Source organism: Dendrobates tinctorius, unplaced genomic scaffold, assembly GCF_039654945.1.
Source record: "Dendrobates tinctorius isolate UK_male_01 unplaced genomic scaffold, ASM3965494v1 ptg000003l, whole genome shotgun sequence".
Lineage (NCBI taxonomy): Eukaryota > Metazoa > Chordata > Amphibia > Anura > Dendrobatidae > Dendrobates > Dendrobates tinctorius.
Window position 1 is genome coordinate 101,841,928 of NW_027361671.1, and position 12,759 is coordinate 101,854,686.

Here is a 12,759-nt window from a genome sequence, read left to right on the forward strand (position 1 = left end):
CAATTCGACGTACAATTTGGCTAAAGGCATGGCAAGCGGACTTGTCTTCTAAAAAGTCCCTCACTAACCTACCTTTTCAGGGGGTGCGCCTCTTTGGGTCCCAATTGGACCAGATTATTAAGGACGCCACCGGAGGCACGAGTTCACTCCTCCCTCAGTCCAAGCCTCGCAGACCCCCACTAAGGCGTCAGTTTCGACCCTTTCAGACTTTCCGCTGTTTCAATACGGCGGACAACTCCTCCAGCCAACAGAGACCGCAGGCTCGCCAGGAGAGAAAGAAAGTTTCCTTCAGACCCACTCCTTCCTGGCGACCCCACTCCTCCCAGGGCAGACCGTCCAGATCTAGATCTGGACGGTCTACTTCAGCATGACTATCATCGGGCATGCGAGGGGCCTTTCCAATTGGGAGGTCGACTTCTTTCCTTCAGGGACGTTTGGCTGGCCGCCGTGGAGGACGCCTGGGTCAGGGAGGTCGTATCCTCAGGATACAAGATAGAGTTCGTCTCTCTCCCACGGGATCGTTTCTTCGAATCCCGGCCTCCAAAGGATCCAGCCTGGATCCCGGGGTTCTCTACGGCTATCGCCGCTCTCCTCAGTTCCGGGGTGATTGTGCCCATTCCCGAATCGGAGCGCTTCACGGGGTTCTACTCGAACCTGTTTGTAGTGCCGAAAAAAGACGGCGCAGTTCGACCCATCTTGGATCTCAAGCTGCTCAACAAGAGGGTCCGCCTTCGCCACTTCCGCATGGAGTCGCTTCGCTCGGTCATCGCCTCCATGGAGGAGCAGGAATTCATGTGCTCAATAGACATCCAAGATGCCTATTTACATGTTCCAATTTTCTCCGGACATCAGAAGTTCCTGCGCTTTGAGATTCGACAGCACCACTACCAGTTTGTCGCACTGCCCTTCGGTCTTGCCACCGCTCCCAGAGTCTTCACGAAGATCATGGCTGCGTTGATGGCTTTGTTGAGAGTCAGAGGCCTCGTTCTTTTCCCGTATCTAGACGATATTCTGATCAAGGCTCCCTCATTCCATCAGGCTCACCAAAGTTTGTCAATCGTCCTGGACACTCTTTCCAATTTCGGGTGGATCGTCAACAGGAAAAAGTCCTGTCTGGTTCCTACCCAACGCCTGGTCTTTCTAGGTCTTCTTTTCGACACTCGTCGGTCAAGGGTCTTTCTCCCACAAGAAAAGATTCTCTCTCTGCAGCAGGAAGTACGATCGCTGCAGACCTCGCGATTCCCATCCCTCCGTACAGCCATGAGGGTCCTGGGAAAGATGGTGGCGGCGATAGAGGCAGTTCCCTTTGCCCAATTTCACGCCAGGCCTCTCCAGCAGGCCATTCTGTCGAAGTGGAACAGGTCGCCTCAGTCCCTGGATTGCCCTGTCCATCTTTCTTACCGGATCAAGCGGTCTCTCAACTGGTGGTTGTCGTCACCTCTCATTCTATCGGGTCGATCCTTCCTTCCCATTCACTGGCAGATAGTAACCACAGATGCCAGTCTCCTCGGTTGGGGTGCTGTGTTCCGCAACCACACTGTTCAGGGTCGATGGTCGGATCGGGAAATAGCGCTGCCGATCAACGTTCTGGAGATTCGAGCGATCCATCTTGCTCTGGTCCACTGGGAAAGGCTCCTCAAGGGACTGCCGGTACGGATTCAGACAGACAACGCCACAGCGGTGGCATATGTCAACCGCCAAGGGGGAACACGGAGTGTCTCAGCCCTGGCGGAGGTGTCCAAGATTCTTCGTTGGGCGGAGATATCCGTTCCGACAATTTCCGCGGTTCACATTCCCGGCGTAGACAACTGGGCCGCCGATTTTCTCAGCCGCGAGGGTCTCGCGGCGGGGGAATGGTCCCTACATCCGGAAGTGTTTCATCTGCTCTGCCTTCGGTGGGGAACCCCGGATGTAGACCTCATGGCGTCTCGCCTCAACAGGAAAGTCCCACAATTCGTGTCCAGGTCTCGGGACCCTCTGGCAGTGGGCGCCGACGCCCTGGCCGTTCCTTGGTCCCAGTTCGAACTTCCCTACCTGTTCCCTCCTCTGCCTCTTCTTCCCAAGCTGTTGAAGAAGATCAAGGCAGAAGGACTTCCGGTCATTCTCATCGCCCCGAATTGGCCCAGAAGGTCTTGGTTCGCGGATATTGTCAACCTTCTCGCGGACGCCCCCTGGAAGCTTCCAGACAGAACAGATCTGCTGTCTCAGGGTCCGATTTGCCTCCCCAATTCTCGGCCGCTCAATTTAACGGCGTGGCTGTTGAGACCGAGGTTCTGAGACGAGCAGGATTTTCCGACCACGTAATTCAGACCATGATCCGAGCCAGAAAGCCATCATCTTCCAAGATTTACTACTGTACTTGGAAGGCCTATTTCACTTGGTGTGAGACCAATGACGTCGCGCCCATGTCCTTTTCGCTCCCTTCAGTCCTATCGTTTCTTCAGGCAGGATTGGATGCGGGGCTTGCCCTCAGTTCCCTGAAGGGTCAAGTTTCGGCGCTGTCCATTCTGTTTCAGAAAACGTTGGCTTCCCGTCCTCAGGTTAAGACCTTTCTTCAGGGCGTGGCTCACACGGTCCCGCCGTACCGGGCGCCCGTGGATCCATGGGATCTTAATCTGGTTCTTGAGGTTCTGCAAGGTCCGCCCTTTGAACCCCTCAGGGATATTTCCCTTTCTTGGAAGGTAGCCTTTCTGGTGGCCATCACCTCCGTCCGGCGCGTGTCGGAATTGGCAGCTCTTTCGTGCCGCTCTCCCTTTCTGGTTCTCCACCAGGATAAGGTAGTTCTGCGGCCTCCGCCCTCGTTCCTTCCGAAGGTGGTGTCCTCGTTTCACCTCAACGAGGATATCGTGCTACCGTCCTTTTGTCCGAATCCAACTCATCCCCGAGAGCGGTCCTTGAACAAGCTGGACCTGGTTAGGGCGGTAAGAGTCTATCTGTCTAGGACGACTTCCTTGCGAAAGACAGAGTCTCTTTTCATTATCCCTGATGGAGCGCGGAAAGGTCACCCGGCGTCAAAAGCCACCATTGCTCGCTGGATCAGATCGGCTATCCTGGAAGCCTACCGTGTTAAGCGTCGCGGAGCCCCTCCGGGTATCAGGGCCCACTCTACTCGAGCAGTGGGTGCCTCCTGGGCGGTGCACCACAGAGCTTCCGCACTGCAGCTTTGCAAAGCTGCAACATGGTCATCGGTTCACACGTTTGTGAAATTCTACAGAGTCCACACCTACGCTTCGGAGGACGCCAGCCTAGGTAGACGGATTCTGCAGGCCGCGGTGGTGAGTCCGCTGGCCTGATGGAAGTTTGTTTCCCACCCCAGGGACTGCTTTGGGACGTCCCAAGGTCTCTGTGTCCCCCAATAAGGCGAACGAGAAAACAGGATTTTTGGTTTGCTTACCGTAAAATCTGTTTCTCGGAGCCTTCATTGGGGGACACAGCACCCTCCCATGTTTTACAGCTCCTGTTCTTACTTTGGTTGAATGGTTACAGTTGAGTTGTTTATGTTGTCAACCTATTCTGTTACTTCTCCTACTGCTTTCTCACTAACTGAGGAATTCGCTGCCGGTTGGTGGGGTGTACACTGCGGAGGAGGAGCTAACCTTTTTTTGTGCATAGTGTCAGCCTCCTAGTGGCAGCAGCATACACCCAAGGTCTCTGTGTCCCCCAATGAAGGCTCCGAGAAACAGATTTTACTGTAAGCAACCCAAAAATCCTGTTTCCCCCCCCCCCCCCCCCCATGGATATACAATAGTAAGTACTGAGAACAGTACTAATTGTATTTATGGTGGTGCCCTCTGTTTTCTCTTGACACAGGTGAATAATGCGAAAGATGCACTTAACGATTTAGAAAATATGCTGGGGTTCCCATTAAAAGACTTTGTTCCAAACACTCGTTCTGTGAGACCAACTATGGACATTCCAAGAGAGTCCTTGGCAAAGTATCTTGAAAATATCTTTGGAGAGAAATTATCAGGTTTGTATTTTTACCAGCAAAATCCAGAAACGAGCGACCCTCATTGCATTCATACGACGTATGAAGGTACATGCTCTGGTGTAAACCATTGTTTTCATGGAAAGTATTTGTGATATATTGCAGGAGCTCTCTTTGTACGACAGTTCTGTCATGGACAATCCAACCCAACTTATTATGTTCGCTTTAATGGAAGAGAACTAGTGCTCCGTAAAAAACCACCAGGAAAATTACTGCCAGCCGCTCATGCTGTGGAGAGGGAATATAGGTAGGTATATTCTTTTACTTGATGTATACAATGTTCTGCCTCCATTGTTACATGTTGGAATAACTCTGAAAATCGCCAATGAAGGGAAATCATCTTCCTTCTGGCCACTTTCTGCTTCACAATTATCACTAGTCGTGACTATTTGGTGTTGGAACTGCAACTAAATAAATGTTGTCGACATACATGTCTCCAATCTCCGTGTTCTATGTAGACTTGGTAATTGTCGATTTCTGTAATCATGATGATGATTGTTTGGTAATAGAATCTTGAAAGCTCTCGGAGAAGCAGGTGTTCCTGTACCAAAGGTGTTCAACCTCTGCGAAGACTCTGCGTGAGTAAATCTCACAATAAATGTTAAAGGAGTTGTCCAAGCCTATTAGATTTTATTCCCATATTAAAAAAAAATATAAAACAGACAGAGGCATTTAGCTGCCTGTTCTACCAGAGCTGTCACTGACCACTCTTGCTGGCAATTCAGCTAATCCAAGTCAACAACAAAGCAGCTCTTCTTTTTTCAGTCTGATCTATTGCCTGGATGTGATTGGCGATGTCATGCTGATTGACAGCCAGCTTCCCACAGTTAGGCAGAGCAGAGAGGAAAAGAAGCCACTGTTCTGTCATGATGATATTGGTGGAAGCTGTTGAATTGCAGGCTGGAGCCGTCTGTGATCGCCCTGTGTCAGGGTGGTTTGGCTCTGGGCACAACAGGCAAGTAGTTTCTAGGCCCGTAGTAAAAAATAAATAAATAATTAGCACTGGATAACCTCTTTTAAGAATTATTTAATTGTAACATGTTTGCATCAGACTTAAATGCTTTATTTTTTACAGAATTATTGGAACTCCCTTCTACCTGATGGAGTGCCTCACTGGGCGTATCTTTAAAGATCCTGCTCTCCCAGGGATGGATGCTAAACAGCGCCATGATATATACACTGAAATGAACAAAGTATTGTGCAAGATTCACAGTGTAAATATCCAGGGAGCTCAGCTGGAGGATTATGGCAAACAAGGTATTTAAATCATTGGACTGTTTGTACTCATTAAGGGTACATTCCCGTGATGAGTTTTTGTTCAGGCTTTCACAAAGCTGAATTTCCTCATGAATCCCGCACCTCAGCTCTCTTGCGTTTTTCCTTGCATTCTTGTATTCATTTTTGCTACATGCGGTCTTGATACATTTTTGATTCTTGCGTTTTTGTCTCTTTGGTATGTTAGATTAGATGTGTAAAGATATAAATAGATATGGGGTAGATAGAAATATATGTGTGAGCTATATAATTAGTGCCTTCTATGTGAAGTTTACCATATATCTATTAACCTAATAAATTAAAGAAAAAGATATGGGGCCCCCCTTTGTTTTGTTAACCAGCCAAGGTAAAGCAGACAGCTATGAGCTGATATTATCAGACTGGTAAGGTTGCTGGTTATTGGGCCCTTCCCCACCTGAAAATACCAGCCCACAGCTGGTACAGAAGTGGTGCATCATATTAGATGTGCCAGTTCTGGCTTATTGCCTGACTTTTCCCAATTGACCTGGAACAGCGGCAATCAGGGTAATGGTAGTTGGGGTTAAGACCGCTGTGATTTGTCAGAAATCATAGCTGCTATCAAGCCCTAGAATTAGTAATGGAGAAGTGTCTATCAGACACCCCCATTATGAACTTGGTAATAAAAAATAAAAACACACACAGAAAAACACACTTTATTTGAATAAAGACTCCCCCAAATGATCTCTTGTTCACCAATTTATTTAAAAGAAATAAGAAAAATCCCATGCTGCTTGCCATAATCCATTGAATCCAACGTAGTCCAGGAAAAGATACCTGAAAAACATAAAAAGACAGAAATAAACACGAGACAGTCCCTCGTTCACTAATTTTTTTACCCAAATTGTTCCCACGAAGCTCTGCTGTAGTCCACCTTCCCCGATTCTGTCTCCGGCGTCTGTGAATCACAGCAAAGTTACAGCAATTCATAAGCGCTGAGTAGTGACAACAACGCCCGTCAGAGCCACCGGGTCTCGATGACTGCAGCGGGAGCCAGTGATAATAATGAACATTGCTGTCAGTACACGGCGCCTGTGAATAGTGGTTACATTCAGACAATTCAAGACATTCAGAAACATTTTAGGTAGTAAATTGGTGAACGAGGGATTTTCTCTTGTGTTTCTGGTTTTTTATGCTTTTCAGGTATCTTTTCCTGGACTACGTTGACCTGCATGGGATTTTTTTTTTTTCAATAAATTGGTTAACGAGGGATAGTGTGGGGGGAGTCTTCATTCAAATAAAGTGTTTTGTTTTTTTTTCTGTGTATTTTTATTTTTTATTATTGGGTTAGTAATGGTGGTGTTTGATAGACACTTCTCCATTACTAACCCTAGAAGTGGATGCCAGCTGTGATTTTTGACAAATCACAGCTGTCATCAACCCCAACTACCATTACCCCGATTGCCACCACTCCAAGGAAATCGGGAAGAGCCATGCAAAGCGCTAGAATTGGCGCATCACATGAGATGCACCAAGTCTGGGGCGGCTGCGGGCCTTTTATTTTTAAACTGGGAAAGACCCAATAACCAGGGCCCTTCCCAGCCTGATAATATAAGTCCACATCTGTCTGCTTTACCTTTGCTGGTTGTCAAAAATAGGGGGGACCCCACGTCGTTGTTTAAATTTATTTACTTATTAGGTTAAACCAGGTTAAAACCGCCTGCGTAAATTCACTTACAACGCATGTACTTTTCTCCTTCGCCTCATTGGGGACACAGGACCGTGGGTGTATGCTACTGCCACCAGGAGGCTGACACTAAGTGAATGAAAAAAAGGTTATCTCCTCCGCAGTATACACCCAAACCAACAATGGGTGAGCACGTGCAAGTGTCGCCTCCATGTATACTCTCCCGCAATGTGGGACATGATGCTGGAATGAGCCCTGACCACCCTAAGGTATTGAAACCCTAGGCTGTACAGAGGCCTAGGAATAGTCCGTGCGGCCCCCACTGCATCACCAATGCAGGGGTTGGCATTGCTGGTGGCCTCGTTTTTTCCGGCCACATCCTTGGGCTTCCGCGTGGTACGGGGGGCGCCCCCACAGATGTGGCAGTCGGCAGCGCATTTCCTGTCCAGGCCCCTGTTTCTGGCCCTGGACGAAAATTTAGTCCCCGGCTTCTCCCGGAGCTAGACCGCAGGCGGAAGTCCCGCCTCCGTGATGCGTTTGCTTCTGGCGGCCCGCCTCCTGGGCTTCGGGCGGGCGCCGAAAATTTAGTCCTCTGCTTCTGCCGGAGCTAGAAGCTCCGGCCCCATGACGTCACCGGCAGTCACCTCTTCTTCCGAGGGCCCGCCCAAACGCCGAGGTGCGCTTTTTTGAAAAGGGAGCAACTGTTCGGCAGGCTGGACGCCTAAGGGGATCCAGGACTGGGCACACAGGACTGGGGTAAGTGCTACCTCTGAGGGAAGAAGGCCACCCTCTGTGTTTGCCAGAGGCTAAGCGTTTTTTTGCACACCCCCCTCCCCCCCCCACCATGTCCAGAAAGGATAAGACATACGTTTCTGTACATTGCGTGCACCTCCTGTCGGTCCGCCTTCTCACATGCGCAAAGTAAGCAAATTTGTGAAGCTTGCGATTCTGAACGTGCCCAGGAACCCTCCCCTGCGACCGAGGCCAGTGTATCTAGCCCCCCGGAATGGGCCCTGTCTCTGTCGCAGTCCATGGCATCGCTTACAAGAGCAATCGAGTCCCTTTGAGCCCCAGATAGGGGCAGGGATAGCGGCTCGCCAGTCTTAGAGGGGTCCTCCACCTCACAGGAGCCTCCGGCCTGCAGGGGCCGCTCTCACTCCAGGCAGACGCAGGGGAAACTAACCCACACAGTGTCTCCCGGTCCATCTGGGGTTTCGGCATCCATAACCTCTGCCTCTCGCTCGCCGTCACCAGTAGTAGATAACGAGCAAAGCTCAGATAACGACTCGGACGAGCCGCTTGATTTGGGTACTCCAGGATTCCAGGAAAAAATTGACAGTTTCATTGAGGCCGTCAACCAGACTCTTGGGATGGAAGATGATTCCACCTTGTCCTCAGGTCACAAGGTGTCATTTAAGCGGGTAAAGCGGCCTCATAGAGTATTTAGCTCTCACCCTGAATTTGAGGACATAGTGCAACAACACAGGGAATGGTCAGACAAGCGTTTCTCAGGCCAGAAGGCGCTCGAAGCGAGGTACCCGTTCTCCCCTGATCTCCGTAAAAAATGGGCAGGATCCCCAACGGTAGATCCACCCGTGTTGCGCTTTCTTCTCTAAAACCCTGTTATCCATACCTAGTTGTTCCTCTATCAAGGATCCCACTGACCATCTTATAGAGAGCCTAGCTCGCTCAGTGTTTGGGGCATCAGGTTCAGCACTATCCCCCTCGTTCGCGGCAACTTGGGTAGCAAAAGCCATAATTGCTTAGTCAGAATCATTGAACAGAGCCTTGCAGGGTATGGACCTACCAGCAGAGGTATCAGAGATCGCAAATCAAATCACGTTGGCCGGAGACTACTTAATCAATGCATCTTTGGATGCGGCCAACTGCGTGGCACTCGCGGCCGCAAATGCGATCTCCATTAGGAGGGCTCTATGGTTGAGGACAAGGTCGGGCAGACTCAACCTCCAAAAAATCCCTGACTTCCTTGCCTTATCAGAGCGGTCGCCTATTCAGAGAGAAGTTGGTTCAGCTCATCTCTGACTCCACTGGGGGAAAGAGCAGTTTTCTCCCTCAGCAAAGGATCAAACAGCCGTTTCATCACCAACTTCAGGCACGGTTTCGCAACCCCGGGTGGGCTGCAGCGACCAATCCCGCCGCTTCAGGTCGTCCCAGCCAGGACAGGGATCGGCAGGTCTCATATAGAACTAACCCGTTGGGGAGAATGCGTACCAACCAGCCCAGATCAAGGCGACCTAGATCCCAGAGATCTTCAGCCAAATGACTCGAGGCAATTTCAGGGCGATACCAGCAAGGTAGGCGGTCGCCTACTTCGGTTTCACCACGCCTGGCTCTGTCACACACGACACATGGGTAAGAGAGCTGGAGTCCTCGGGGTACAAGGTAGAATTTGTCAAGTACCCCCCAAGATCGTTTTTTCTTTCCTGTCCTCCTAAGGTAGTTGCCCAGGCAAGGGCTTTACTCAAGGACATCGAGATGCTCCAGCACAACGGAGTCATTGTTCCCGTACCGGAGAACGAAAAATTTCAGAGGTTCTACTCCAACCTTTTCACGGTCCCCAAAAAAGACGGAGCCGTCAGGCCCATTCTGAACCTAAAAGCTCCTGAACAAATTTATCAGGATCACACATTTCCGGATGGAGTCACTCCGTTCAGTCACATCTGCCATGGGGCGGGGAGAATATTTGGCCTCTATCGACATCCAAGACGCCTACTTACACATCCCCATTTTTCCCCCCACCAAAGGTTTCTGCGCTTCGCCATCAACGGCCTACATTTTCAGTTCGCAGCACTGCCCTTCAGGCTGGCCACCGCTCCCAGAGTGTTCACAAAGGTCATGGCGGTCGTCATGGCCATCCTACACTCCCGGGGCATAGTCGTCTTTCCTTATTTAGACGACCTCTTGATCAAGGGCCCTTCATTTCGGGCATGCAAGGAGAGTGTCAGCATCACGCTAGATGCTCTTTCCCGCTTAGGGTGGTTGGTAAGTCTGAAGAAATCATCCCCTGTTCCAGCTCAGAGGATTTACTTCTTAGGAATGATCTTCGACACTTCCCGAGGGTTGGTAATTCTCCCTCACGACAAGGCCATAGCTCTCCGGCAGAGAGTCCGGATACTTCGCCAGCCACTCCCTCATACCATCCGTTTCTGCATGAGGGTCGTAGGAAGATTGGTGGCAGCAATGGAAGCGGTTCCGTTTGCCCAGCTCCATCTTCGCCCCCCTGCAGCATGCCCTCTTGTCAGCCTGGGACAAAAACCCATTCTCTCTCAATCGCCGGTGCCAGTTGTCCACGCAGGTCAGCCAGGCACTCGTTTGGTGGACAACCAGTTCCTCCCTTCTCCAGGGCAAACCTTTTTTTTCCCCCAGACCATTGGCTGGTGGTCACAACCGACGCCAGCCTCCTCGGCTGGGGAGCGGTTTTTCGCCATCACACGACCCAGGGACGGTGGACGCTGCAGGAGGCATGCCTCCCGATCAACTTGTTAGAAATACAGGCGATCCGGCTAGCTCTGCAACAGTTTCATCACCTTCTAGCAGGCTGCCCCATCCGGATTCAATCAGACAACGCCACGGCTGTGGCTTACATAAATCATCAGGGGGCACCCGCAGCAGGGCAGCCATGTGCGAGGTATGGCACGTTCTTCACTGGGCCAAGAGAAGCCGCTCCGCGATATCGCAGGAAGCTCCATTTGAACTTCTACAGGATGTCTCTTTGTCATACCTTTCCTGGAAGGTAGTGTTTCTTGTGGCTATAACTTCAATCAGGCGGGTCTTTGAGCTGGCAGCTCTTTCCTGCCGAGCCCTGTTTCTGATCTTCCACAAAGATGGTGGTTCTCAGGTCAGCTCCTCCCTTTCTGCCGAAAGTCGTTTCCTCGTTTCACATTAATGAGGATATTGTCTTGCCCTCTTTTTGTCCAGCACTGGTACACCGTGTGGAAAAGGCTCTTCATACGTTGGACCTGGTGAGAGCTCTCAGGAGGTACGTGTCATGGATGGCACCCTATCGTCAGACAGACACGCTGTTCGTGCTCAGCGAGGGGCGCAGGAAGGGACTCGCTGCTTCAAGATCGACCATAGCCAGGTGGATTCGTTTGACTATTCAGGAGTCTTGCCGCATCAGAGGTGCACCGGATCCAGCAAGGATCAGAGCGCACACTACTCGGGCAGTGGGCGCCTCTTGGGCTCTTCGGCACCAGGCATCGGCGGAACAGGTTTGCAAGGCAGCAACCTGGTCCAGCCTGCACACATTCGCAAAGCAAGGATTTGTGAGAATTGCTGCTTCTGAAAACTTGTGGTGTTACATAAGCCCCCCAAAAATTGATCTGAATATGACGGGATTGAATTATTAGACAAAGTCTTTAGAATACATTGAGACCCTGCTTATTTATAACTGTTAGCCCAGATCATTGCATCTAAAGACTTATGGAGAATTTGCCCTATTCCGTTTCTTTTATTAAGCAGCTACCTATGAAAATTTGGAGCATGCTTATAGAGATCAATTTAAAATACTGTTGGCTATTAGCTTAATAGCTCTATTCCCAATGTTGGCTGCAAACCTAATTCTGTATGGGGCAGAGTAGGAGAAGACTGAATGCTCTATATGTAGATGGATAGATAGATAGCTAAAATAAGTTGCGGTAAATGCTTTACCCATCCAGGGAATCACAAGCTGTTTGCGTGAACTTGGTAGCTATTAAAGTTGTTATTATGGTAGCTTCTGGAATAAGTTAAAGTAAACCTGTTGACACGTTTTATGCATGGAAGAAATAAGGCTGTGTAGGCATTTGTCACCAATAAAAATGACACCTGTTTTCATTCAGATTTGATGTGCCATTTATGAGAAATTTAGAGGCCACATGCAAATCAGACTAGAAAAGCATTGGGGCCATTCAATGAACTTGCAACTTCTCTTCAAAGTGCATTGACACATCCTACATAAGGCTTTTACATTAGATTTATCATAATTGGTACATCAAATCCGAGTTATCAATTGTATTTGGGGAAAAGCATCCCTATAGAGATATCAATACTTCCATTTGTAAAACACACTGACAAGTAGCCTTTAACCCCTTTCTGACATATGACGTACTATCTCGTCCATGTGCCCTGGGACTTAATTCCCAAGGACGGGATAGTATGTCATAGCGATCAGAGGCGCTCACGGGGGGAGCGCCGCTAATCGCGGCCAGGTGTCAGCTGATTATCACACACTTCCTGCATTATCACATACATGGATGCCAAAGGGGGGGCTGTGCGATGATTTTATGGAGTACACCTGTGATTGACAACCTCCCTCCAATGCTAATGGCTGGCATCACCAAATCCGCGCGGAAAAATTCGCAGATCAATCTGCAACGTGTGCACATAGCCTTAGGGTCCTGTTACTCTTGGGAAAATAAAAATTGAGGGTGAGAAGATCATTTTTGTGGAAAAAATGATTTTTTAATTATACGGCTCTACGTTATAAACTTCTGTGAAGCCCTTGTGGGTTCAAAGTTCTCACCACACATCTAGATAAGTTCCTTGGGGGGGTCTAGTTTCCAAAATGGGGTCACTTGTGGGGGGTTTCCACTGTTTAGGCACATCAGAGGCTCTCCAAATGTGACATGGCGTCCGATCTGAATTCCAGCCAATTTTGCAGTGAAAAAGTCGAACGGCGCTCCTTCCCTTCTGAGCTCTGCCATGCGCCCAAACAGTGGTTCCCCCCACATATCAGGTATCGGCGTACTCAGGACAAATTGCACAATAACGTTTGCAGTCCAATTTCTCCTTTATACAAAGAACAAAAAAGAAAAGCAATATATCTACATATGGGAACTCCACAAAATGT

The 12,759-nt window shown here is 49.5% G+C and overlaps 1 protein-coding gene across 5 annotated transcripts in view; it reads left to right on the forward strand.

The window, feature by feature from the left end:
• The window catches only part of ACAD10 (acyl-CoA dehydrogenase family member 10), a 122,223-nt gene that overhangs the window by 17,638 nt on the left and 91,826 nt on the right, over positions 1 to 12,759 (forward strand). For all 5 annotated transcript variants that reach the window (XR_012227960.1, XM_073565056.1, XM_073565163.1 and 2 more), the window contains exons 6-9: positions 3,811 to 3,970; positions 4,094 to 4,235; positions 4,498 to 4,566; positions 5,064 to 5,245. Coding sequence is in view for 4 of the 5 variants with exons in the window: in XM_073565056.1 (XP_073421157.1) it covers positions 3,811 to 3,970; positions 4,094 to 4,235; positions 4,498 to 4,566; positions 5,064 to 5,245 (553 nt within the window). In the remaining variant the exon portion in view is untranslated. The remainder of the gene's footprint in view (positions 1 to 3,810; positions 3,971 to 4,093; positions 4,236 to 4,497; positions 4,567 to 5,063; positions 5,246 to 12,759) is intronic.